The 25,796-nt window shown below is 45.2% G+C and overlaps 1 protein-coding gene across 1 annotated transcript in view; it reads right to left on the bottom strand.

Moving 5' to 3' along the window:
- Positions 1-25,796, bottom strand: part of kcp (kielin cysteine rich BMP regulator) — a 106,724-nt gene that overhangs the window by 18,716 nt on the left and 62,212 nt on the right. The window contains 23 exon segments of the mRNA XM_052034140.1: positions 1,035-1,062; positions 1,064-1,129; positions 1,993-2,160; positions 3,292-3,374; positions 3,618-3,647; positions 3,650-3,728; positions 3,730-3,882; positions 5,289-5,468; positions 11,098-11,271; positions 12,821-12,903; positions 13,477-13,567; positions 13,810-13,892; positions 14,561-14,737; positions 15,537-15,711; positions 15,819-15,840; positions 16,152-16,290; positions 16,855-16,948; positions 21,043-21,125; positions 21,508-21,681; positions 22,362-22,455; positions 22,674-22,780; positions 23,044-23,193; positions 24,222-24,315. Coding sequence (XP_051890100.1) covers positions 1,035-1,062; positions 1,064-1,129; positions 1,993-2,160; positions 3,292-3,374; positions 3,618-3,647; positions 3,650-3,728; positions 3,730-3,882; positions 5,289-5,468; positions 11,098-11,271; positions 12,821-12,903; positions 13,477-13,567; positions 13,810-13,892; positions 14,561-14,737; positions 15,537-15,711; positions 15,819-15,840; positions 16,152-16,290; positions 16,855-16,948; positions 21,043-21,125; positions 21,508-21,681; positions 22,362-22,455; positions 22,674-22,780; positions 23,044-23,193; positions 24,222-24,315 — 2,527 coding nt within the window.

Here is a 25,796-nt window from a genome sequence, read left to right as displayed (position 1 = left end):
GTCACAGACCCCACAGCCGATCTGGCTGGCTGAGGATTGCAGAGGGGCCTATCCCATGCAATGCCTGAGATTCCAGCACAAGTGGACTCCTGCCATTGGATTTCATGTAGATTTCAGCAGGAGGCAGGGTGGACAGATGCATCAACATCAGCACATTCTAGGCCATAAGTGGGTCCACAGGTCAAGGACTGACAGATCTGGCAGTGGTGGATCACACACCTTCGGTCGTGGCCTGATTCAACCATTGACTGCATAATTTTCCTGGTCTGATTACCGTGACTTCATGCTCTTGATCCAATCACGGTGCATTGACACTCCACGTGGTCCGACCACAGTGTGCGGACACTCCACATGGTCCGACCACAGTGTGCGGACACTCCACGTGGTCCGACCACAGTGTGCGGACACTCCACGTGGTCCGACCACAGTGTGCGGACACTCCACGTGGTCCGACCACAGTGTGCGGACACTCCACGTGCTCCAGTCACAACTTCCCCTGGTCTAGTCACTGTAATTAGACGAGGAAGACTGTGCAGTCAATGGGTTGAATCAGGCTGTGGTGACCCAATTCGATCCTATGATGAAGTGCCCAAAGCTGTAGCTAGTCCTCTGTGACCAACTCACACTGGGGTAGGAGAAGAAGATCACAGATGGAGTTAGGAAAGGATAGCTGAATAGTGATCAGCAAGAACCTGGTATATTTTTCTCACTGGAACAGGATACTGAGGTGAGGGGTGAAGGGTACCCCAATGCCTGCCAAAGCTAAAATCAACTTGGTTCATGCTTCCCTGTACTAATTTAGTGCAGGGTTGGGTGGGTGGAGCTTGTAGGGAAGGGAGAAGAGATGTAGGGTGTGAGAGAGAGAGAGAGAGAGGGAGGGAGGATGGATGGAGAGAGGGGAGGAGGATGGAGGAGAGAGAGAGAGGGAGGGAGGATGGAGAGATGGAAAGGTGGAGGGAGATGGAGAGCGGGGAGGGAGATGGAGAGAGAGAGGAGGGAAGGGTGAGGAGTGGGGTGGGGAAGCACCATCTTACCTCGACACTGTGGGCAGCAAGATCCCGTCAGGCGTAACCTGTTGCCCACAGCTAAGTGTTGGGCACTCAATGGTCAAACAATGAACATTGCCACCCTGCAACAAAAGGATTAAACATCTGAATACCCAGCCTTCAAACCGACTATCTGTTATTCATATCCCTGTCAATCAAACCAACACCTCTGGTGTGGTGCGGTGGGACACTATGACAAGCCATAGACAGTGCAGTAAGCCTTCCAGTCCAGGGTCCTTCAGCAGGTCAGTGCTGGAGCCAGATTGGGGAGAGGAAGTGAGTCCTCCTACTGGGAGAAGATCCACAACCTCTTCCCACCACTTCAGACCAGGCCTGGGAAATAGGGGAGGCTGGCAGAGAAATGGCCCAGGGCTGCAGTTCCACCATCCATGCACCTGGTACATACAGCATGTGTGGGAGGAGGTTAGCTCCAGCCTGGTTAGGCCACATTCCCACCCTCTACCCAAATTTACCCTGACTTTCCGACTATGATTCTGCAGATTCACAGATCAGGAAAGAGATTTGTCCTCAGAATTCTTTCTCATTGGAGCAGGATCATTATGAGATTGAGAATGGGGGATCTGAATTCCAAAGGTTTATGTAGAAAGCTGGCACTCCCCAACAGTAACACCTGACTGAGCTTAAAGTGATTGGTAGAGATCCTTACTACAGAGAAAGTAAAAGTATTCCCCGTATTAAGTCCTCATCACATCCACTGCTCGCCTGTCTCCTGGTGACTGCGCCGAGAACAACACTTGCTCTTGATCCACACAGCTTGGTGGGCTTCCTTTGTTGCTTGCCCAACATAGGTTGTTATTTGTGAATGGGTTCTGTGGGTCACACCAGAGAACTGTCAATCATGGGGCAGAGTAGTAGGTGTGTTTCCATGGAGAGAACATTACCTGGGGAGCAATCAAGAGGAGCTTTGATTTAAATTAGTCCTTACGCTGCATGAACAGTCTCTGCAGGGGTCCAGTTTGAAAGATTCTCCATGTCTGTAGATATTGTCTTCAAAGTGACAGTCGTGACAAACTGGGCAGCACTGGCCAGGAGTCTTTGTGGGGTACTGACATGTCACCTCACATTCTGGCTCCAAACAGGTCACCTTGCCTCGCTGCAGGGAGGGAAAAGACACACAGAGTGAGATGGAGGTGGAGCGAGAGACAGAGAGCAGCATAGGCAGTGCAAAAGGCAGCAATGTAGTGAAGGATACTGAGAGAGAGCACACAGGAAAGAGAGGGGCACAGAAAGTTTGAGGGGAGAGAGCACGAGTGAGCAACAGCACGAACAAACCACAGTGCGACACCTGGTGTGATAAAAGCCACGCAGAGGGAGATAGTGAAAGGACGTGAGAGAGCTAGGGAAATTGAGAGAGGTATCAGCGAGAAGGAGAAAGAGGGCAGGACAGATTGTTAGAAACAGAAGCAGGAGTAGGCCGTTTAGCCCTAGTGCTGGCACATGAATACGATCAAGGCCGATCTTCCATCTAAGCGTTACTTTCCCGGCATCCCTTGCCGTTAGACATTGCTTCTATCTTTTTTCTTGTCTGCTGGGTAATGCTGATTGCCAACACATTAGCTGGTACTGGAGAACACTGTATTTCATTTCCTTTATTCTATAATCTTTAATATTATTGATTACGTAAAACATAGTTAACCCTTGACTAACCAGCATCCCCCAGTTCCCATGGATGCTGGATAATAAAGCATTCACTGTATTAAGGGAATCAAGGGATATGAGGACAGTGTAGAAGGATTGTGTTGAGGGTAGAAGATCAGCTGTGACCTTGATGAATAGTGCAGCAGGCTTGAAGGGCCAGATGGCCAACTCCTGCTCCTAGTTCTTTCGTTTACAAGTCACGGCCACATTTGTTCATTAGGTAAACAGACAATGTACCAGTCAAAAACTATTTACTAATTTTAGAAAAATATTCATTTGTTCTTCATAATTTTGGGACCATTTGTACATGTCATCGTTTAGCTCCAGCTACATAAGCAGTCCTACACAGAGCTTGGCTCTACATACAATCTTACACTGTGCAGGAGAAGATTCTGACTCAAAGTCAGGTGCTGGCATTGGATGCACTTTGCCTCACTAATTTACCAGCATTAACGAAGAGGATGAACCTTGACTAATCTCCCCCTACATCCCTGGGCATTCTGTGTCCTACTGTGGCTCTCTTGTTGCTGTTAATGAGCAGCAGATCCCAGGGACCTACTATGATTGACATCAATTGGCTACTCACTGTACACACACACTTGTAGCAGGGATTTGTGGCTGAAACCCAATGTGATCCTTCTGCATAGTGCTTTCCTTGTTGGATACAGACTGTGGAAAAACAAAATGCACAATTTTACATTTCTCACTCATCATTGACATACTTCTTTCGTTGGTGCTAAACCCCTGAATTTACATACTTAAGGGTGAAAAAGAAACCCCATGTGATTAGCAAGACGATGAACACGCACAGACTTCACAACAACTGAACTGCCTTGCACCTAACACTTCTGACCAATCAATCCCAATTTCCAACCAATGTTTGTTCCTGTTCTATTTAAGCATGGGACGTACCTGGGCATTCTGGACAACACTGGTTCGGTTAGTAATCGGCTCCAAACAGGTTACCCGAGGACACACAACATCCAAACACAACACATTCCCTTTGAGGCAGCTGCAGCGTTTTACAGGGATCAGACGGAGGGAAGAAGGTGTCTCGGTTCTTGTATTCCAAGCCCTCGAAAAAACAGTGATTGCAGGTGGGACAACAGCCAGTGCTGGGGACTGGATGGGTGCACTGCTCAGAACAAGGCTTCTGCCAGCAGGTCACCACTTCAGCCTGAGGGTGGAAAGGTGAAAAACAGAATTAAGGTGCAAACCGGAGCAGGACATCTGGCCCGCTGAACTTGGCTGTTTGCACTCAGCCCAATAACCCTGCTCTTCATGCTATCCCACCCCCCCCACCGTGCATAACCTCTGTCTACATTTCTCGCAGCCTCAGTAAAGCAGAAAACATAATCAAAGACCCCACCCTGGACATTCTCTCTTCTCCCCCCACCCCCCATCCCATTGGGCAGAAGATACAAAAGCCTGAAAGCACGTACCACCAGTCTCAAGGACAACTTCTATCCCACTGTTATAGGACTATGAACGGTTCCCTAGTTCAATAAGATAAACACTTGACCTCGCAATCTACTTCATTCTGGCCTTGCACCTTATTGTCTGCCTGCACTGCACTTTCTCTATAACAGTAACACTTAATTCTGCATTCTGTTATTGTTCTCAATGCAGTGATGTGATGAAATGATCTGTATGGATGGCATGCAAAACAAAGTTTTTTTACTGTACCTCGCTACAGGTGACAATAATAAACCAATTTACTCATCGACCTGTCTTCCCGCCTGGTCCCTGTACATCAGGCCCATCAACCCATCTCCTTCCACTGTTCTTCTACACGCAGTCCTTTAACCCTACCTTGCACAACCCTTGTAAATTCATCCTTTAAGCTGGTCTCTCCACCACTCTGTAGTCCTTCTACACTCAGGCTGGCAATTACTCCCCTCCCACAGCCCTTGTGAACTGGGCAAGAAGGTACAGATGGGGTATTACATGGGGGAATGATGAAAATATTGAATATGATAGCTGACCACAGAGATGAGAACCCAGTTCCAAGAGCGGAATATTCTCTGAAGTTTAGATAAACTAAGAGGTGAGCTCAACTGAACATATAAAATACCTGGAGGACTTAAAGGATGGATAACAAGAGGCTATTCCCCAGGGAAGTCTCAAACTGGAGGCTGCAATTTCAGATAAGTGGTCAGTAATTTAGGACTAAGGAGAATATTTTTTAATCAACTGTTAGGAATCTTTGGACTTCTTTATCTCAGAAGACCATGCGTGCTTTGTTGATGAGTATCTTCACAATAGATCTTATGACAGGAAGGGAATAAGAGTGAAGATGTGGAGTTAATGTAGAAGTTCAGACACAGACATTTTGGATGATAGGCCATGTGGCTCATTTCTTCTGCCTTCCTCTTACTGCTTCAGTCACCATCTCCCATTCCACCCTGCACAATTTATAACATCATGAATTCCACCCAGTCGTGTAATATCCTCCCACAACCCACGTACAACTCAGATGGGAAAGGAAGGTTAGTGGGAGAGGGTTCACTGAGTTGCTGGGGCTGAGATCTGTTGAGCTGATGTCCTTCTCTTGCTTCTGATCATCCTGACCTGGCTACTTACCAGACAAGTGCACTTTGAGCACTTCTCCGCAGGCGAGTTGAAGGTGGCTCCACTCTTGTACACTCGACCCAGGTAGTGGCAGATCCCAGTACACTGTGGACAGCATTCACCGTGAGGAGTCACTGGGTTCTGACATGTGACGGACGGACAGGGATCAGGCTCACAAGTAACTGCCCCATTCTGGAATAAAGCACCGCACTGCTGTAAACATTCTGAGCATAATTAACTGAGAAGCACACAAGGCAAAGTAAGAAGTTGACAATAGGGTCTTCAGTCTACAAAGAGCACTAAAAGCAGCTTTGCCATAGGATACAAATACAATTGCAGATGCTGGCATCTGAAACAAAACAGAATTGCTGGAGGAACTCGACCTGCCGGGCTATGACTGCCATTTCCAACTGTCCACGCCATTAATTCAGGAGTAACCAATTGACACCTGTGATTCAAGAAGACCATCCCTCAGGTATGGACTGGGATAGGACAGGATGAAGGACAGAGGCTTCTCATAAATTCACCCCACAGGTAACTTCCAAATACTTCACTTGTTAATCACCCAAATCAATCAAGACCATAACCTTTACCACCTTGGAAGGATAATGGCCACAAGTAGGATGTCACCATCTCCCAGTCCCCCTCTTTTCGTTTAAAATCCTGACTTGGAAATATCTCAGGACCAAAACACTGTAGGATTACCTGCAGCAAGAAGTCTCACTACCTTCTCAAAGAGCGAAGGGCAATCAGGGATACTCATTAACCACTGCCCTTGCCAGTGATCGTCTCTCAACAGCAAAGATAATTATTAAAAAATCAAATCTGCATCACATTTCTGACTAGTTTTCACTCTGTATTCAATACCACCACTGGTCATGTCAGAGTACAGGTCCCCATTGTGCTGATCACTGAAAGGATAACACATTAATTCCTTAATGCATAGGCAATAAGATTGAGTAACCAAGGCCCAGCCTCTGGGAATACAGCACATCATCATGGGGCAACTGGTCACAGCTTCTGCTGGCTGTGGGATGTTGGTGAGTTGTACCTTCACCTGCATTCGTTCTCCTCTGATTTCTAGAGGACGGTGCTCAAAGGCAGACACACTGCTTGGTTCCATACAGCAAGGCCCATCAACGCAGCTTATCAGTAGAATTGTGGTCCTCATCCTCTGCGGAATTGCTGATATTCTTCATTATTGTCCCTGTTGCCCTGACTGGCATCAGAAATTTGTGTGTGAGAATTGCAAGGATGGACCTGAATTCGAAAACCTCAAGAGCAGTGTTTCTTAGGCAACTCACTGAACTCAGGATATTGTAGCCACCACTGGATCCTCAAAGATCAATGAATCAGCCTTTTCAAAAGCAGCCAGAAGTTATTATAAACTTGCACTGGAGCTTTGTTAGACCATATTTGGAGGGCTGTGCACAGTTCTTGTTTCCATATTATAAAAAATCCCCAGAAATATTGGAGATGTAGTAAATATAATTGATAAAGATTGCAGCTGAACTGAGAGGTTATAATATAAATTAGGATTGACCAGGCTGGGCCCCCTTTCGCTAGAAAATGGGAAATGACCTAAGAGAGGTCTTAGAAATTGTGAACAAATTGAAGGATGGACATAGAGAATATTTGTCCTGTAGAGGCATTTACAACCACAGGCCTCAAAGACAAGGTTGTGATGAAAACATCCAGTAGCTAATTTTAGAGAAATTTATTTCCCCAAAGAGTGATTGGAACATGAAACTTGCTTCACAATGAGTAATTGAGGCAGATGGTATAGATTCATTTAAGGGGAAGCTAGATGAAGAATTAAGTGTAATGATAGGATGAGGTGAAATAAATAGAGGGAGACAGCTTGGTGCAGCATAAGCACCAGTGTAGTTGATACTGAGTTAATGATCCGTTGAGCTGTAATTTTTCTGTAATGGGATACCCTGCTGAGGATTCTCAGAGGAATTATGCAAGAAATCTACCACCCTTCTCCTGCACTACTGAGAGACTTTGATCTTCAGTTCAATGGTTCTGTATTTTCTCTCTGGATATCAACTGTTATGATAAGACTTCTCATTCTCAGGAATGTTTGAAGTATTAATTGCTAAACTATTGACCAGCAGATGGCAGGAAGCAGCCATGCACAGATGGCAAAGGAACTAGTGGAGAGTAAGGACTAGGAAGACCACCCCGCATCCTGTTTCCATTGCAACTGTTCTGATGATGACACCTTCCATGCCAGCATCCCATTCTCTTTGACCAAGGATTGATCAGAAGGCTTTTATAAACCCATTCCATTTTCTGTACTTTTCCTCTCACTACTCATCTCCATCCCTGATCATGTTCCCCTTATGCTTATCCTTGATTCACCATCCTCTGTATTGGAATGTTTAAGTTACTATTCCCACCATCTAAAACTAAGGATACCTTTTCCTCCCCTCCCAGCATTCCAAAGGGATGACTCCTTCCTCAACAACCTGGTCCACTCTGCAATCACCTCTAACATTCCCATCCTTTCCCATAACACTTACTATGCACATCCAGGAAATCCAACACTTCTCCATTTACTTCCTACCTTCCTGTCATCCAGGGTCACAAGCACACCCTTCAGGTGAAACAGAGACTTACTTGTACTTCTTTCAATTTAGTGCACTGTATACGCTGTTCAGGATGCTATCTTCTCTATATCAGGCAGACAGATACTGTTTTATTGAATACCTCTTTCAGCGTATGAATTTGTGCTTTTGTTACTTTAATGAATCCATTTGATTTCCACTCTAACCTCTCCATCCCCAATTTCCTACATTGTTTTATTGAGGTTCAACATAATCTTTTGATTTAGCACAGAAATGCATTCAGCTCCAAAATTTTAAGTTCAGCAATTTCAGATCATAACTGTTTCTCTCATTCTTTCCACAACAGCTGTACTTAATTCCCCTATTCCCACTTATACAACCTGAGGACCCATTTAGTTTGATTCCTGCTGAAGCATTACTTGCCTTATATCATTAATCATTTAATCTTATTCTCTGAACTATCCCCCCATTTTTCCCCAAAGATGCTGCCTGACTGAAGGATTTGGAACATTTTCTGCTTTTACTTATAATAGAGAGATAAGTGGATTTGAGAAAGGAATTCCGTCTAATGTCACATGTTGCAGTCTGATTCCACATTGAAAGGGCCTATGGTCCGGAGTTCAAATCCCAACAAGTTGAGCAAGTGAATTCAATTGATCAAGTAATTTGTAAACTACTACTGGGAGAAAACAAGAAAAAAAAGGTCGATGAGGGAAAGGCAGTGGATGTTGTCTCCATGGACTTTATCAAGGCCTTTGACAAAGTCCCACATGGGAGGCTGCTCCAGAAGGTAAGTTGGTTGGCACTCAGGATGGAGTTTTTATAATTATACTGTATAATGCGGAAAAGGGTGGCTTGGAGGATGAGAAGGGGGAATTAATATTGGGTAACATGGAAATTGCCAAGGCCTTGAACGACTATTTTGTGTCAGTCTTCAAGGTGGAGGACATGTCTAACATGCCAAAGAGAGATGTTATGGATGCGGTGGGAGGGGAGGACCTTGATACAATCACTGTCACTAAAGAGAGTGATGAGCAAACTAGTGAGCCTAAAGGTAGACAAGTCCCCTGGTCCTGATGGGATGCATCCAGGGCACTGAAAGAAATGGCGGAAGTTATAGTAGAGCCATTTGTGATAATTTGCCAAAATTCTCTAGACCCTGGGCAGGTCCTGGTGGATTGGATGACAACGAATGTCACGCCACTGTTTAAAAAGGATATAGGCAAAAGGCAGGTAACTATAGGCCAGTTAGCTTAACGTCTGTAGTCAGGAAAATGCTTGAAGCTATCATTAAGGAAGAAATAGTGAGACACCTGTATACATATGGTTCCATCAGGCAGGCGCAGCATAGATTCAGGAAGAGCAGGTCCTGTTTGACAAACTTACTGGAGTTCTTTGAGGATAATAATGAGCACAGTGGATAGAGAGGAACAGGTGGATGTTATACACTTGGATTTCCAGAAGGCATTTGATAAGGTGCCGCATAAAAGACTTATCCCTAAGATAAGGATGCATTGAGTTGGGGTAATGTTTTGGCATGGATAGAGGATTGGTTAACCAATAGAAAGCAGAGTTGGGATAAATGAGTGTTTCTCTGGTTGACAATCAGTGGTGAACAGGGTGCCACAGGGGTCAGTGCTGGGCCCGTAATTGTTCACGATATACATTAATGACTTGGAAGAGGGGACCAAATGTAGCATATCTAAGTTTGCTGATGACACTAAATTGAATGGAAAAGCAAATTATGCAGAGGATGCAGAGGGTCTGCAGAGAAATATAGATAGGATAAGTGAGTGGGCAAGGGTCTGTCAGATGGAGTGCAACATTGGTAAATGCAAGGTCATCCACTTTGGAAGGAAAATAGAAGATCAGATTATTATTTAAATGGTGAAAGATTGCAGCATGCTGTTGTGCAGAAGGACTTGGGAGTGCTGGTGCATGAATCGCAAAAGCTTGGTTTGCAGGTGCAACAGGTTATCAAGAAGACAAATGGAATGTTGGCCTTCATTGCTAGAGGGATTGAATTTAATAGCAGGGAGGTTATGCTGCAACTGTACAGGGTATTGGTGAGGCTGCACCTGGAGTACTGTGTGCAGTTCTGGTCTCCTTACTTGAGGAAAGATATACTGGCTATGGAGCAGTGCAGAGGAGGTTCACCAGGTTGATTCCAGACGGGGTTAGCCCATGAGGAGAAATTGAGTCCATAGTTCCTTGAAAGTAGCGTCACAGGTAGATAGGGTCCTAAAGAGATCTTCTGGCACATTGGCCATCGTAAATCAGGGCATTGAGTACAGGAGTTGGGATTTTCTCTTGAAGTCGTACAAGACACTGGTGAGGCTGAATTTAGAGTATTGTGTGCAGTCCTAGTCACCTACCTACAGGAAAGATATTAATAAGCTTGAAAGGGTTCAGAAAAAATTTACAATGCTGTTGCTGGGACTTAAGGACCTGAGTTATAGAGAGAAGTTGAATGGGTTAGGACTTCATTCCCTGGCGCGCAGGAGAATGAGGGGAGATCTTATAAACAAAATTATGAGGGGTATAGATTGGGTGAATGTATGCAGGCTTTTTCCCCTCAGGTTGGGTGAGACTAGAACTAGAGGCCATAGGTTTAGGATTAAAGGCAAAATATTTTAGGGGAATCTGAGGGGAAACTTCTTCATTCAGGAGGATGGTGCGAGTGTGGAACGAACTGCCAGTGGAAGTAGTAGATGTTGGTTCAATTGTAACATTTAAGATAAGTTTGGATAGGTACATGGATGGGAAGGGTTTGGAGGGACATGGTCTGTGTGCAGGTAGATGTGACTCAGCAGAAGATCATGTTGGCATGGACTGGATGGGCCAAAGGGCCTGCTTCTGTGCTGTAATACTCTTATGACTCTTTCCTCATTTGCCCCACATAGAAGTTCAGTGTGAAGATATGTTGCCAGGCTTTTTGGAAAATGTACTGGGTGCTTTATTGTGGTCAAATACACCAGATGCAAAAAACTGCAGGTGTTGGAAAAATGAAATTATTTTTCTAATAAGCTTTCTGATAATAGTTCTGATGAAACATCTTTGATCTTAAATGTTAACTCTGTTTCTCTTTCTGCAGATACCGCCTGACCTACTAAGTGTTTCCGGCATTATATGATTTTCCCCAGATATTTTGCCGACTAGTCAAAGCAATATTATGGATGCCACAAACAAAACAGACTGAGGGTAGGCTGGTCCCACTGGCCATAACCCATGGTGTTAACATTCCTTACCACACAGATGCAGCGGTTACACTTGTTGCTTGGGTCTGGGAACTTTTCACCATTTTTACAATCTCTCTCTTTGTACTGACAGCCCTCACACACTGGACAGCCACAGTGATTGATTGTAGGGTGGGGACACAGCACTTTCTTGCACTGTTTTGTGTCACAAATCACTTGTCCCTTCTGAAATGGGGGAAAAAAAAGCATTATTGTACCTATACCCAGTCTCAGCCCAACCTATTACTTAATGCAGTGCACACTTCAACCATCCCAGCACTCATTGCCCATCCAACCACTGCTCATACTATCAGCACAACCATCACAGTGCACACTCAAACACATTACCAATGCCCCATCCAAACACAGTTCCAACTGCCCACTCAACCATTGTACCAATTGCCCTGTCAACAATGGTACAGTAAAACTCCAATATTCTGCTATCCCATTCTTCAGAAATCCCTATGGTTCAGTATCTGCTTCACCAGGTTTTGTTTCTCACTCTCCCTTTAACTTTACCAGTGCTCCATTCTCATGCTCTTTTTAACCTCATGGATCCCTTTAAGCACATAAAGGGATTCGTTCCCACACTCCCTTTAACTTCACCAAGGCTCTGTTTCCATGCTTCTTTTAGGATCTATCCTTCTCTTCATATTGAGAAATGAGATGTTTTACATTCAGCTGAGAGATGAAGCCTCTGTTTAACACCTCATTTCCTGCTTCCTTTAAACTCACCGGACCCTGGTTCCTGCACTAAATTTATCGTGTTCACTGGAAAATTTATTATACTGCTGTGTAACATATTAAAAAAAAAGCAAATTAAAATGTGTTGGGGCATCTGTAGGAGTAAAATCCAACAATCCAAAAATCTGCTAGTTCCGCACTGCCAAAGTCCTGAAGGTACCAACTGCTTACTCAGCCATAGTAGCAATCTGTCCTGTTGACCACACTTCCAATGATCCTCTTGACCATGCCACCAATGACTCACTCAAATGTGGTTCTGCTTGCTAAGTCAATCACAGTACGAATTAACCAACCAACCATGGTACCAACACTTCAATCATCCATGGTATCAATGGTCTATTCAACAATGATACTGGGTGCACAGATCCAGTGGGGTACAGATGAATATAATGGATGTGAAGAGCAAGGAATATCTCAACATCACTCATCCCTGATCAATCCTCATGAATTGCTGCCAATGGTTGAGATACATTAGAGCAGATCACTTAGACTTATATGGCAGCTCATCTTCAATGGCTCTTCATACAATGACTTTGTTTATCTTTTCTCATTACTATTATATAGGGAACCTGGTCAATGAGTTAGCACATGATAAAGATCTCACAAATAGGAGAGGCCAGAATTACCAAAAGGATGCTGTTGGATTAGGGAAATGATTTTCAGGACATACTCTTCTCTTCTTCAAATAGTGAAATGGGATCTTTTACATCTCCCTGAACAGAGAGATGAAGCCTCTGTTTAACATCTTGTCAAAAAGACAGCATCTCTGATAGCATGGCACTCTGTCACTACTGTAGCTTGGATATCAGCCCACATTGACAGGTCAAGTCTCTGGGTGGGGCTTGGACAAATGTCTTTCTGACTCAAGGATGCTTATGCTTTCCGCTCAGTCGTGGCAGGCCCTGAATATTCATGCCTGGTTCAACAATTAATGGCACCAACAGTCCTGAATGTTTTTACCAACACAGACCTCAGACCAGGAAGACCTTACCCAGCATTGACACTCCTCACATTTCCCTTTGGGTGCAGGGAATGTGGCTCCTTCTGCGTAATCTTCACCCTGGAAATAACAACCTGAAAAAAAAAGACAGAGAAGGAGGCAACAATAGACATCCACTATTGTGTGAACTGCAGGAAACTTTGTGGTAGGAGAACTACCCCTTGTGAGGTATCAGAGAATGGCTCCTGCTGCAGAACTGCACAGTGGTTACGAGCCAGGACATTTAGGACTGAGATGAGGAGCCATATCTTCACTAGGAGGGCATGAATCTTTGGAATTCTCTGGCCCTGGAGAGTTGTGGAAATTCAGTTACTGATTGCTTTCAAAACACAGATCAACATTTTTCCGGATATAAAAGGAATCAAGGAATTTGGGAATAGTGCAAGAAAATGGTGCCAAGGTGGAAGATCAGCAACGATGTTATTGAATGTTGGAGCAAGTTTGAGTGGCCAAAGGGCCAATTCCTACTTTGTCTGATGAAGGGCCTTTGACCTGACTTGTTAACTTTGTTTCTCTTTCCACATATGCTGCCTGACCTGCTGAGTATTTACTTTTGAGTTTCTTGTTTTAATTTCTGATTTCCAGCATCTTTAGTTGCTTTGATTTTGAAGGTCAGGTAATCAGATTGTGATGGGGTCTCCACTCACCATCACACTGGGGGCAGTCACAGGGTCCAGTGATTGGATGGGAGCAGGGAGCTGGAGCACACAACTTCCTCACACATTGCACCGAGCCCATCTGAAAAACAATGTAGAGCACAGCCGTGATTGGACTGAGGGGCTTCCACCTTGCATCTAGTAGGCAAAAGGTGGGAAGAGAGGAGAAGGTGCAGTGAGATAAGAGGATGGGGTTGTGAGGATGGGGAATGATGGAGGGAATGTGGGAGTGGGTGGGTCAACCCTTCCCAACCCAGGGAGGGGTGTCAGTGAATATTAACCCCCTCCATCCTCTCTCTCCCATATTGTGCTTCCATTACTCACCCGGCAGGTACACTGAGAACATAAGTCGCTTGGGTCCGCAAATGTCTGTCCATTGCTGATACCAACACCGGCATAGTAGCAGCCTGTGAACACCAGATTGCTTGTGAATAATAGCACTTTACACACAATACAGAACTAATCACAATTTTACAATGAACTTCCACCACACAAAGAGGTCACTTGGCCCAAATGGTCAGTGCTGGCATTAATACTCTATCCTACAACCCTAAATGTACCTCACCCCATTGATAAACTCTTCCCTTCCTTACCCTTGTGCTTCATTAGTTTCCCGTTAGGTACGTAGATGCCAGTTGACCCAGCTATGTCCTGGGATCATGGATTCCATATTCTTCCCACTGACAGGGTAAATGTGTTTCTCCAACCACTTCACACCGTCATGCCTCCCTATCCCCTTCTTCCTCTGGGAGTTGTCAGTAAGTCTCTCAGCCCTGTCCCACTTTGAGCCACCAGTACTCTTGCTGATGACTCTTAGTTGCTCTCCTTCCTGGACATGCCTGTGGACTGATCAGTGTCTCTAAGTACCTCTTCCTCAGGGAGATGATTGCACACAGAATGGTGTTTCTAATCCCTTTCCCTCTCTCAGTGAGTACATGTACACTGAACCCTTCTCTTGGGAGAAGGGGATAGGGAGGCCTCTCTTGCAGTTGACAAAGATGTGTCTCAGCCCCTTTCCCTTTGATTGTGCCTCCTGGTATACTTAGGGCTGATACTTATAAAGCAGTGCCTTTACCTTCACAGACAGGGCAGCACTGTGTGGGGAGATTGATGGGATGGCTGCAACCTGGGTTGTAACATGGTCTCCTCGAACAGCTGACAAACCCGTTCATACACTCACAGCGAGTGCAGGGATCCAATGGCCCAGGAAACTCCTGGCCATTCAGATACTCCACCCCCATGTAATTACAACCTGGAAAGAAAAAGGGAGCAAGGTCAGGAGTTACATGAGAACAGGGAGAACTTCCCCTTCACTGGCGAGCAGGAACATTCCTCCAGAGGAAGCTGGCCAATAATCAAATCTCCTTCAGAAAGTCTGCAGGAAATGTCCCCAAAATAGCCAAAAGACCCTCATCGCAGCCCACAGATTATTACAAAGACTTCTGTGCAGAAGCCAGTCATTCAGTGCGACTGGTCAGTGCTGGTGCTCTTTGCCCCTCATTAGCCTCCTCCTACTCCTCTGTAAAACCCCATTAATATCCCCCTCATATCAGCAAGAAATACACCCCAACCCAAAGGCAGCTGGAAATTGGTAAGAAACGCTTCCACAGAAATTACTAGAAAAATCCCAGCGAATAATGATCAGCAAGAAAATGTCTCCCCAAAGTCAGCAGGTGCCTTCAGATCAGTGGAACATCCATCCCCAAAATCAGCCATAAACCATCCCCTAAAAATTAAGTAGAAAATGACACACTCCCCCTGTACCAACCATCGCCATCAAATAATAATAAAACAAATTCTGCAGGAAATCCCACCCCATCTATCTGGAGGAAATTTCCTAGGAATCAAAGACAGGAAAACCCTCTCCACAATTGATAGGAAATCCCACCAATCCCTCCAAAATCAGCAGGAATTTTTGAAGCATTTCAGGAGGTGAGAGCGGTCAAAGTCTGACCCCGCCAGCCATAAAATGAACCCAATGGATCAGCAATTGATTAAAGGTGAACAAAGAGAGATTATGAAGGCCATTTTGAGTTATGGTCTGTTCGTACCATCACAGGCTTTACAGCAGTGGTCCTGTGTGGGGAAGGGACACTCCCAGCACAGAAGGCAGGCTCTCCTCTCAACACAATACGCTGCCCTCTCTACACTCACAAACATTGCAGTCATCGACACATCGGCAAATTGTTCTCCATTTGCATATTCTTTTTCCACCCAGCAGACAGCCTGAAGAAGACATTTTGGAAAATTGTTAGTCTGAGGTACCCATTATTTCCTGGACATATTATCCACTATGTTCCTCAGAACCCAAACCACAAACACAGCTGACCCACCACGTCTTTGTCGCTACTCATCCTAAACATATTCAAATTATCCAACGTTAAAACCTCAAATCCCACCACTCATGCACAAAATACAATCCAATGTACCTCCAACACACACAGCCACATGCAAACACACATGCGCGCACACACACCACTCAATACTCCTACCCCATCCTAGATAATGCAGCTCCCACCCTACACATACCCTCTCTCCACCGACACCCCCACTATCCTCCATTAAACATACTTCCCACTCAGTCCTCCCAGTCATTCTCAGATCCCTCACAACTTGATCCCTACCGTCACAGTGTGGCAGCAATCCTGCAGGATGGGTGTGAGCACTGTAGGGGGGCACATGGCTTCCTCTGACACGTGATGGTGCCATTAGTACACATACAGGAGCGACATTTATCCAAAGGGTCATAGAAATGCTGCATGTGTTTGTAAAGAATGCCAGAGTATAGACATTCAGCTGGCGGAGCTGGTACAAAGACAACAGGACATCAGCAAGATGACACAGATATACCCCACATGTCACCAAGCAACACTGGTAATCCCTCACCCCTAAATGCGACATAAATATATCTCACATTCCTGACTGGCGAATCTGATATATCCCACACCCTCAATGCAATGCTAATATATCCCAAACCCTCACAACACTGATATACTCCACATCACTCATTGCAACAGTGAGGTATTTCACGCCATCATTATAACACCAACATATCCCACACCCTCACGATAACCCATTCATATAACCTATGCTCCACAGTATAACCCTCTGAAATACCCCATGGCCTCATTATAATTTTGTGATATACCCGTCTCTCAATGTAATCCTCTGTTAGATTCCACACCTTTGACTGTAACCTGTTATCTTGCCCTTTATTATACCCATGCCACATTGTAACCCCCCCAATATACCCATGCCTCCCCCCCCCAGGGTAACCCTCTGAATGCACCATGCCCCTCTGTGTAACCTTCTGACACACTCCACATTGTAAGCCTCGCTGAATGACATTTTATGTATGCTTGTACCCACCTGGACATTGAAGGCAACAGCTTCCAGGCAGGTGGAATGGGTCATTGCATGAGAGAGGAGGACACCTCCTTGACAGACATTGCACATTTCCATTCTACAAGGAGATAATATGTTACACAGGGAAAGATAAACATTGTAAACATGATGCTTCAGGGTGAGTATTCAAAGTATAGTTTTAGTAGCATGGTTTTGGCACAGTGGCCTCTGACTGCTGTGTTCAAAGATTGGGAACTTTAGTGAATAAGGACTTTAGGTTCAATAGCTTAATTTAGTTTTACAGTTAAGTTCTTAACCACGCAGTTTTAAATTGATTTGATAAACAGGTAGTCTCCCAGGTAATTGGGTAACCATCTGGAACAGGTTAATTGAAGGCAGGTGATTCATGCTGTTATCTGGAAATATAAAACTATGTTCCAAGCCAAAACCAGAGATTGCTCATAAAACAGCGTCCACATAGTGTGGAGATTGCTGAATAAGGGGCTTTGGTAATAGGCTTAAGCAAATTGATTAAAATTGCATAAATAATTTAAGACAGGCATAGCAGGGCAGTTGATATGCTGCAGTTTATGGAAACCATTGGGATCCACAGTGACTATATCTGCAGCAAGTGTTCGAAGCTCTAAGATTCGGACACTACAATAGGTCAGGAAGGAGAAGTTAACTGGGCACTTTATTCTAAAAGGCAGTCACGCAATTTAGATTGTGCTTTAGAATTGGTCAAGAGGGACAGGAGGGTGTGGCTACCAATGACTCATCTATGGGATCGAGAGAAGAAAGTGTTGCAGGAGCCTCAGACTTGCACTTGTCGAACAGGTGTGAGGTTCTTGCAGCTTGAGCTACACAAGAGCAGAGACTGCAAGGAGAAGAAGAAAACTGACCACAGCAGTAGCGGATACCAATGAATCTATGGAAGGGAACTGGAATGTGGTAGTGATGGGGATCAGTACGGTTAGGAGGACATTCTGTTCTTTGCAGCAGGAGCATGAATCTCAAATCTGTGCTGCTTGCCAGTGCTAGGGTTAAGGACACCTCCATGGGGCTACAGGACACCTTGGAGTAGGAAGGGATAAAATATAGTAGTTGTAGTACATATGGGAATCAGCAATATAGATAAAATAATTTTAAAAAAGGTTCTCCAAAAAGAAATATGAGCAGCAAGTGCCCAGACTAAAAAACTGAACCACAAAGGTGATAATCGCTGGATTATTAACTGAGCCACAAGCAAATTGGCACATGGAAACTAAGATCACAGCAATGGAATGAGTGGTTCAAAGATTGGTGTGGGAGAAATCTCAGAACTCAGCAAAGGAAGACTTGACCATTGAAAAAGATAAGTAGAATACAAAAGTAGGCTAGCAAGAAACAAAAACAGATTGTAAGATATACAAAAAAGAAAAGATTTGCAGAAGTTAATGTGGGTCTAATACCAACTGAGACTGAAGGAATCATAATGGGGGATCAAACAAATGGCAGAGAAATTAAACAAATATTTAGTGTCTGCTTTCAGAGAATAGAGGTGGTTTACAGGTTTTGAATGAATGAGTTCAAAGGAATTAATATTCATAAAAAATCATTGGGAAAATGAGGTGATAAATAACCGATCTGATGACCTGCACCTTAGGCTTTGAAAGGGGTTTTGTATGAGGGGATACAAGAGACTGCAGATGCTGGAATCTGGAGCAACAAACAATTTGCTGGAGGAACTCAGTGGGTTGAGCAGCATCTGTGGGAGGAAAGGAATTGTCAACATTTTGGGTTGAAACCTTCATCAGGACCTGAAACATCAACCCACTGGGTTCCTCCAGCAGATTATTTGTTGCTTTGTATGAGGGGACTCAGTGTAATATATCCAAGTTTGCTGACAACGCAGCTATACGCAATGTGCGCTAGGAGAAGGATGCACAGTGGCTTCAGAGGGACACTGACAGGTTAGACCAATGGCAAGGACACTGCAAATGAAATATAGTATGGTAAAATGTGAGATCATCCACTTTGGTAGAGTAGATAGAAAAATGGAGTATTTTTAAAATGGTGAGAGGTATTTATGGTAAAATGTGAGATCATCCACTTTGGTAGAGTAGATAGAAAAATGGAGTATTTTTAAAATGGTGAGAGGTATTTATGCTCCAAGGGACATGGTGTCCTTGTACACATGGACATATGGGCATTATGTAGGCAGAAGGGATTAGCTTAGTTAGACATTTAATTACTAGTTTAATTAGTTTAGCACAATATTGTGGGCCAAAGGGCCTGTTCCTGGACTGTACTATATTCTACGTTCTATGTTCTACTAGAAGGCATGCATTAAAGGTGCAAAGGGGCAAGTTCAAAGGAGATGTGCAGAGCAAGTTTTGTTTTACACAGAGTGGTGGGTGCCTGGAATGCGCTGCCAGGGGTGGTAGTGGAGGCAAATACGATAGATGCGTTTAAAAGGCTTTTAGGTAGGCACATGCATGTGCGCAGAATGGAGGGATATGGACATTGTGCAGGCAGAAGGGATTAGTTTAGTGAGGCATTAACTTACTAGTTTTATTAGTTTAGCACTACATTGTGGGCCGAAGGGCCTGTTCCTGTGCTGTACTGTTCTGTGTTCCATGAATTGCTGTAAGTTAATATGCAGGTTCAGCAAACAATTAGAAAGGCAACCAATATGTTGGCACCTAGTGCAAGAGGATTTGAGTACATGAATAGAGACTTGTTCCATTTATACAGCACCCTTGTGAGACTATCTGGAATACTGCACATGGATCTGCTTTCTATCTGAGGAAGGATGTACATGAAGAGCATGCAGAAAAGCTCACAGGATTAATTTCTGGAATAGCAGGCTTGTCATACGAGGAAAATTTAAAACTGGGCCTATCTTCTCTGGAGTTTAGAGTAATCAGAGGTAATTTCTTTGAAACACACACAATTCTTAAGGGAGTTGACAGTCTGACGTTTCCACAGTTTGACTGTCTAGAACCAGGAATCACAGTCTCAAAGGGTAGGCTATTCAGGAAAAAGGTGAGAAATTTCTTCAACTGAAGGGCAGTGAATCTTTGGAAGTCAGTGAGTGTATTCAAAACAATTTGATAGATTTTTAAATATCTCGGGGATTGAGGGATTATGGGGTTAGTGCAGGAAAATGGCACTGACATAGATTAGCCTTGATTTATTAAATGATGCAGCAGGCACAAGGGGTCCAATGGCCTACTTCTGCTTCTATTTCTTATGTGAAGTGGAGAAAAAAAAACATCCTGAGGGAGTAGAAAGAAAGTGACAGATAGTGATGAACTGGAAATAGTGCGTGAGAGGCAGTGGGGAGAGGGTTGAACGTGGGGTTAAGGGCAGTGATAGATTGAAGGTGGATGGAGAGATGGTGAGTGATTGCAGGTGAAGGGAGAGTCAGCTAAGAAATGGAGATGAAGGGAGAGATAGCAAGGGATTAGAGATGAAAAAACAACAAGATGCTGGAGGAACTCAACAGGCCAGGCAGCATCTGTGGAGAAAAGCAGGCGGTCAATGTTTCGGGTCAGGACCCTTCTTCAGGACTGAAGATAGGAAAAGGGGAAGCCCAGTATAGTGGAGGGGGGGGGAGGGGAAACAAAGCAGTGATGGGTGGACAAAAGAGGGAAGGCAGGGTGGGCACAAGGTGGTAGGTAGACGCAGGCAAGAGATTGTGAAAGGCAGATGCGGGGAAGGAGGGGAGAGCAGATCCACTGGGGATTGGTCGAAGGTATGGTCTCACACTTGTTATAACCCCCCTCCTCCCCTGCTCTATCTCTTACCTGTATCTACCTGTCACCACCTTGTGCCCACCCCACCTCCCCTTTTTTATCCACCTGTCACTGCTCTGTTTTTTCCCTCCTATATATTGGGCTTCCCCTTTTCAGTCCTGAAGAAGGGTCCTGACTCAAAACGTTGACAGTCTGGTTTTCTCCACGGATGCTGCCTGACCTGCTGAGTTCCTCCAGCATCTTCTTGTTTTTTCATCTAGATTTCAGCATCTGCAGTCCTTTGTTCTTCTAAGGGATTAGAGATGGTGTGAGAGACCATCAGGGAATGAAGGAGGAGGGGGACACAGTGAGAGACTGGAGGATGAGGAGGGAGAGACAGTGAGAGAATGGAGGAGGGAGAGACGGCCTTTTCCATAATATACTCAACTCAAGTCTGTCTCTTTACCTTAGGCAGACTTGTCTCAATACTCACAATGCAATGACACTCCTTGCACTTGTTAGTCGGGTGTGGAAAATCAGCACCATTAGGATACTCCTTACCAGCATATTGACAACCTGTAGAGAGAGAGAGACAGACAGAGAGAGACAAAGGACAGCTCAAAACATTCTCTGCACTGTCTGTGGGAATGTTCACACAGGCTGCATGGTTGCTCCTTTGCAGTCTGGACTCAGTTCGGTCTCTGTTCACCTCTTCCATCCTTTGCTCCATGCGGTTAGTCCGCAGTACGTCTGCCCTTGCCTCTCACTCTATCAGCTTTGCCCCATCAGCTCATTCCCTCATCCCAATCTTCCTCCTGCCCCACATCCGACCTGCTCTCACCTCACCTCCACTGGAGCTTCAACTCCACCACCCCTGTTCCCCAGCTCCCCCCACACCACCACCCCCCCCCCCCCCCCCCGCCACTCTCCCCACACACCAGCCTGTCTGTCCTGTTACCGTTGCAGTTGTTTTGGCAGCAGGTCCCAGATAGTGGATAGGAGCAAAGGGCGCTGATACAATCTCTGTTCTTACAGATCACCTGGCCATTCAAGCAGACACATTCCTGGCAAGAATTTTCAGGATTTGGGAACCGCTGTCCATCCACTAACACTTGATCCTCAAGTACACAGTCTGCAAACAAAAACAAAGCATTTCACAAGTGTTCTTTTCTCCAATTTTTCTTCATTGGCCGTTCATGTTCTTGCATCTTCATTGCACTAATACTGCAGTAATAGTAAGAAAAAACTACAATGTGGTGACCCCAGGTCAGTCAATGCCTGTGAACCAGGTCAGTAATATGTGGAGTTAGGCCCCAGTGAGTCAGTGTCTGTAAAACAGTGCCCCAGTGAGAGTCAGTGTCTATGGAGTTGTGTGCCAGTGTCTGTCGAAGTATAGCCCAGAGACATTGTGAAATGTGCCTAGATTCTTGGAACATGTATCCCAGAGAGAATCAGTACCTTAAATCCGAGTGAGGGTCAGTATTTGTCGAAGATACATCAAAGCATCAAGGGACTAAACATAACTTCCAGTTCCTTTGGAAGAGTCCAAGTTCTTACAACTTGCAATTCTCTGCAAGACAGCTTGTTGTTGACTATCACCTCATGCCAGCTCAGTGACATTCTGAGCTCTGACTGCAAGAAATGCCAGCCATTCATTTAATACTTGACCTAAATGGTGGAGATGTCCTCGTCTGTCACCTTGACTTCACATGTCTCATTCAATGGTGAGAGCTGCAAGTACGTCATGAGCCAGTGCTGACTATCTATTTCTTCCACTCTCGCTGGGCCTCAAATTCCAGAGTCTGCTCTTACCAGGACACTTTGCACAGCATTGGCCTGGCTTCCTTTCTGGCCTGTTGCAGGTGACGGGGGGGCAATCAGTCGGGACACAATGTACTGTACCGGTCTGCCAAGAGAGAAATCATCAGATCAAAGGGTTGTTCAGAAATGTACTCTTCATTCAGCAGCTCCATCCCACTCCAGACAGCAACAGCCTCACTAAACAGCCCACCCCCCCACTAATACCATGTCCACCAGCAGAATTCTGCCCAACTGAAAACAATTCTATCCCGTGCACACAGGCACCTTCCCTATGGCTGTAGAAGACCAAGGAGCTGACCTTACCTGACAGCGACAATTCTGACACGGGTTGTCTGGATCAATGAACTCCTGCCCATTGCTGTACTGTCGCTTGTTGTAAGTGCATTGGTCACAAGAGAGACAGCAATCACCTAGGGAACAAGTAGTCTGGCAAATTAGATTAAAACATCTTTATTACCCCACTGCCCTTTCACCTGACAGTGACTCCAAATCTGATCCCCGACCCAGCCTTCTCTTTCCTGATCTGACTCTTTTGTTCTTCACCTCATGGGATGCCCCCAGCCCAACCCTTCCCTCTAACCTGAACCCCAACCCCTGACACCTGAGTACGTTTGTTAATTGTGGTGAACGATGTGCCTTTAGGTTACACAGTTGATCTTGGTTTTGGACATACCATTGTTAGCAGGGTGTTGGCAGTTGACAACTGGGCACTGTTTGGGTCTGCAGATGGTGTCTCCATTGACACAGGTACAGGTGGTGCACGGGCTCTCCTCCGGCTCCCATTTTATTCCATCTTCATACTCCATTCCCTGTACAACACACACTGACAGAGGAGAAACAGACAGACAGCTAAATATGACATAAGGACAGGGGTTGTATGAACGTACGAGTTAGGAGCTGGAGAAAGTCAATTGGCCCGAGCCTGTTCTTCAATAAGATCAAGGCTGATCTGATGGTAACCTCAGCTCTGCATTTACCCCTGTCCCAGGTAATCTTTTACTCACTTGCTTATCTGGAATCCATTTATCACTGCCTTAAAGCTATTCAAAGATGCTGTTTCCATTGCCTTTTGAGGAAGAGAGTTACAATGACTCACAATCCTCAAAAAATTTGCCTAATCTCGGTCTAAAATGGGCGATTTGTTATTTTAAACACTGATATTTTAGGTACTGCAAGATAAGGAAACATTCCTTTCCACATCTACCCCATCAGAAACCCCTGAGGATCTTATCAAAAAGACAATCCACCCATTCCAGATATCAGTCTAGTAAACCTCCTCTTACCTGCTTCCAACACATTTACTTCCTTCCTAAAACAAAAAAAATACTGTACACAGTACTCCATATGTGCTCTAATCCAACCATGACATTAACACATTATTAATCTACCCCTGACTACAAAGTCTGTCAAATAAGGAGCAGCATACCTTGGCAGTTACAACACATTAATCTGCACTTCTGAATTCTCTCTTACCTCAACCATGTCACCTAGGTAACTGGGGATGCTGAAATGGCCTGGAATTGGTGCTCACATTCATCCTGAGCTCAGATACAGCCCTCAGCCTGCATTCAGACCCCTCTCTGTACAGAACACTGAGTACAAACCCTGTCCCTGACCCTTCCAGATGCCCAACAAATTGGGGAACAGGATCAAGTTCACAGGTTTGATGACTGTGGCCAGGAGCATGATACCTGACATTGGGACCACATGGTCAGCGTGGGTTGAGGGGTCAGGGACACAGATCAGCACTGAAAATTGTACTATGGGAGGGGGAACTGGATGGTGAGGTTGGGAATCTACAACTCATGATTTGAGGCATCACTGCAGATCTCAATTCAGAGGGTCACCTACCTTTACATGTAGGGCAGCACTGGTCTGGATGTTTGATTGGGTTGGCACAAGTCAGAGACTGACAGACCTCCTCCTGACATCGTACATTTCCATCCTAAGCAACAAATGTTTCAAACACAGCATCAGAATTCTTCTATCAATTTCTGCCCAATGCTTCTAACTCCAAAATTGGTTTCATCCCACCATGTCTTACCACCTGGTCCATCTCCAATGGGACCCCACCACCAAGCACATCTTCCCCTCCCCACCCCTTTCTGCCTTTTGCAGGGACCGCTCTCCCTGTGACTCCCTAGTTCACTCCTCCCCACCCCCCTCCCACCCCCACTTATCTGCTCCCACCCTGGGAACTTTCCACTGCCCCCGCCATAGGCGCAACACCTGCCCCTATACCACCTCCATCCAGGGACCCAAACAGACCTTTCAGGTGAGACAGAGATTCAACTGCACCTCCCTTAATATCATCTACTGCATTCAGTGCTCCAAGTGTGGCCTCCTCTACATTGGTGAGACCAAATGCAGATTAGGTGACTGTTTAGCAGAACACCTGTGCTCTGTCTGTAACCGCGATCTGCATCTCCCCGTTGCCAGTCACTTCAACTCCCCCTCCCACACTACCACAGATATGTCAGTCCTCGGCTTCCTCCACTGCCAGGAGAACTCCAAGCACAAACTGGAGGAACAGCACCTCAACTTCCATCTTGGAACCTTGCAGCCTAACAGCATGAACATTGAATTCTCCCACATTAAGTAACCCCCACCTCCCCCCCACCACGGTTCTTCTCTTCTTCCCTTTCCTAGCCTCTCTCTCTCTTTTTCTATCTTTTTTTTTCTTTCTCTCCTTACCTTTGACCCATCCCCCGGTGGATCTGCTCTCCTCTCCTCCCCTGCATCTGCCTATCACTATCTCTTACCTGCATCCACCTATCACCTTATGCTCACCCCGCCTCCCCTCTTTTGTCCACCTATCACTGCTCTGCTTTTCCCTCCTATATATTGGGCTTCCCCTTTTCCTATCTTCAGTTCTGAAGAAGGGTCCTGACCTGAAACATTGACCGCCTGCTTTTCTCCACGGATGCTGCCTGGCCTGCTGAGTTCCTCCAGCATCATAGTGTTTTTCATCTAGATTCCAGCATCTGCAGTCCTTTGTTCCTCTCACATGGTCTGAGATTTGTTTGCTAAAGCTTTATTCCCTTGCCAGTTATAAAACCATCCTCTAAACCTGCCCTGTGATAGTGAGCCACTGCTTCAGCATTGTCTCTGTGAATGACAGAATCACAGACTGGTTACAGCATTGGAGCCATTTGGCCCACGGAGTCTGTACCAGCTCTAAGGAAGGACAATCCAGCTAATACCCACTGGCATTCCTCTCCCCATAACCCTGCAAATCCTTTTCTTTTGGATATTTATCCAGCTATAATTGAATGCATTCCAGGCTCCAATCACCTGTCCCTAAAAAAAGTTTTCATGTCAATTTTGCTTCTTTTTCCAATCACTTTCACTCTACATACAATACTTCTCGACCCCTCTGCCAGTCAGAACAACCTCTATCTAATTTGTTTGTATCCTTCATGATTT

This window comes from Pristis pectinata, chromosome 19 (genome assembly GCF_009764475.1).
Source record: "Pristis pectinata isolate sPriPec2 chromosome 19, sPriPec2.1.pri, whole genome shotgun sequence".
Taxonomy (NCBI): Eukaryota; Metazoa; Chordata; class Chondrichthyes; order Rhinopristiformes; family Pristidae; genus Pristis; species Pristis pectinata.
This window is presented reverse-complemented; position numbering and strand designations above follow the sequence as displayed.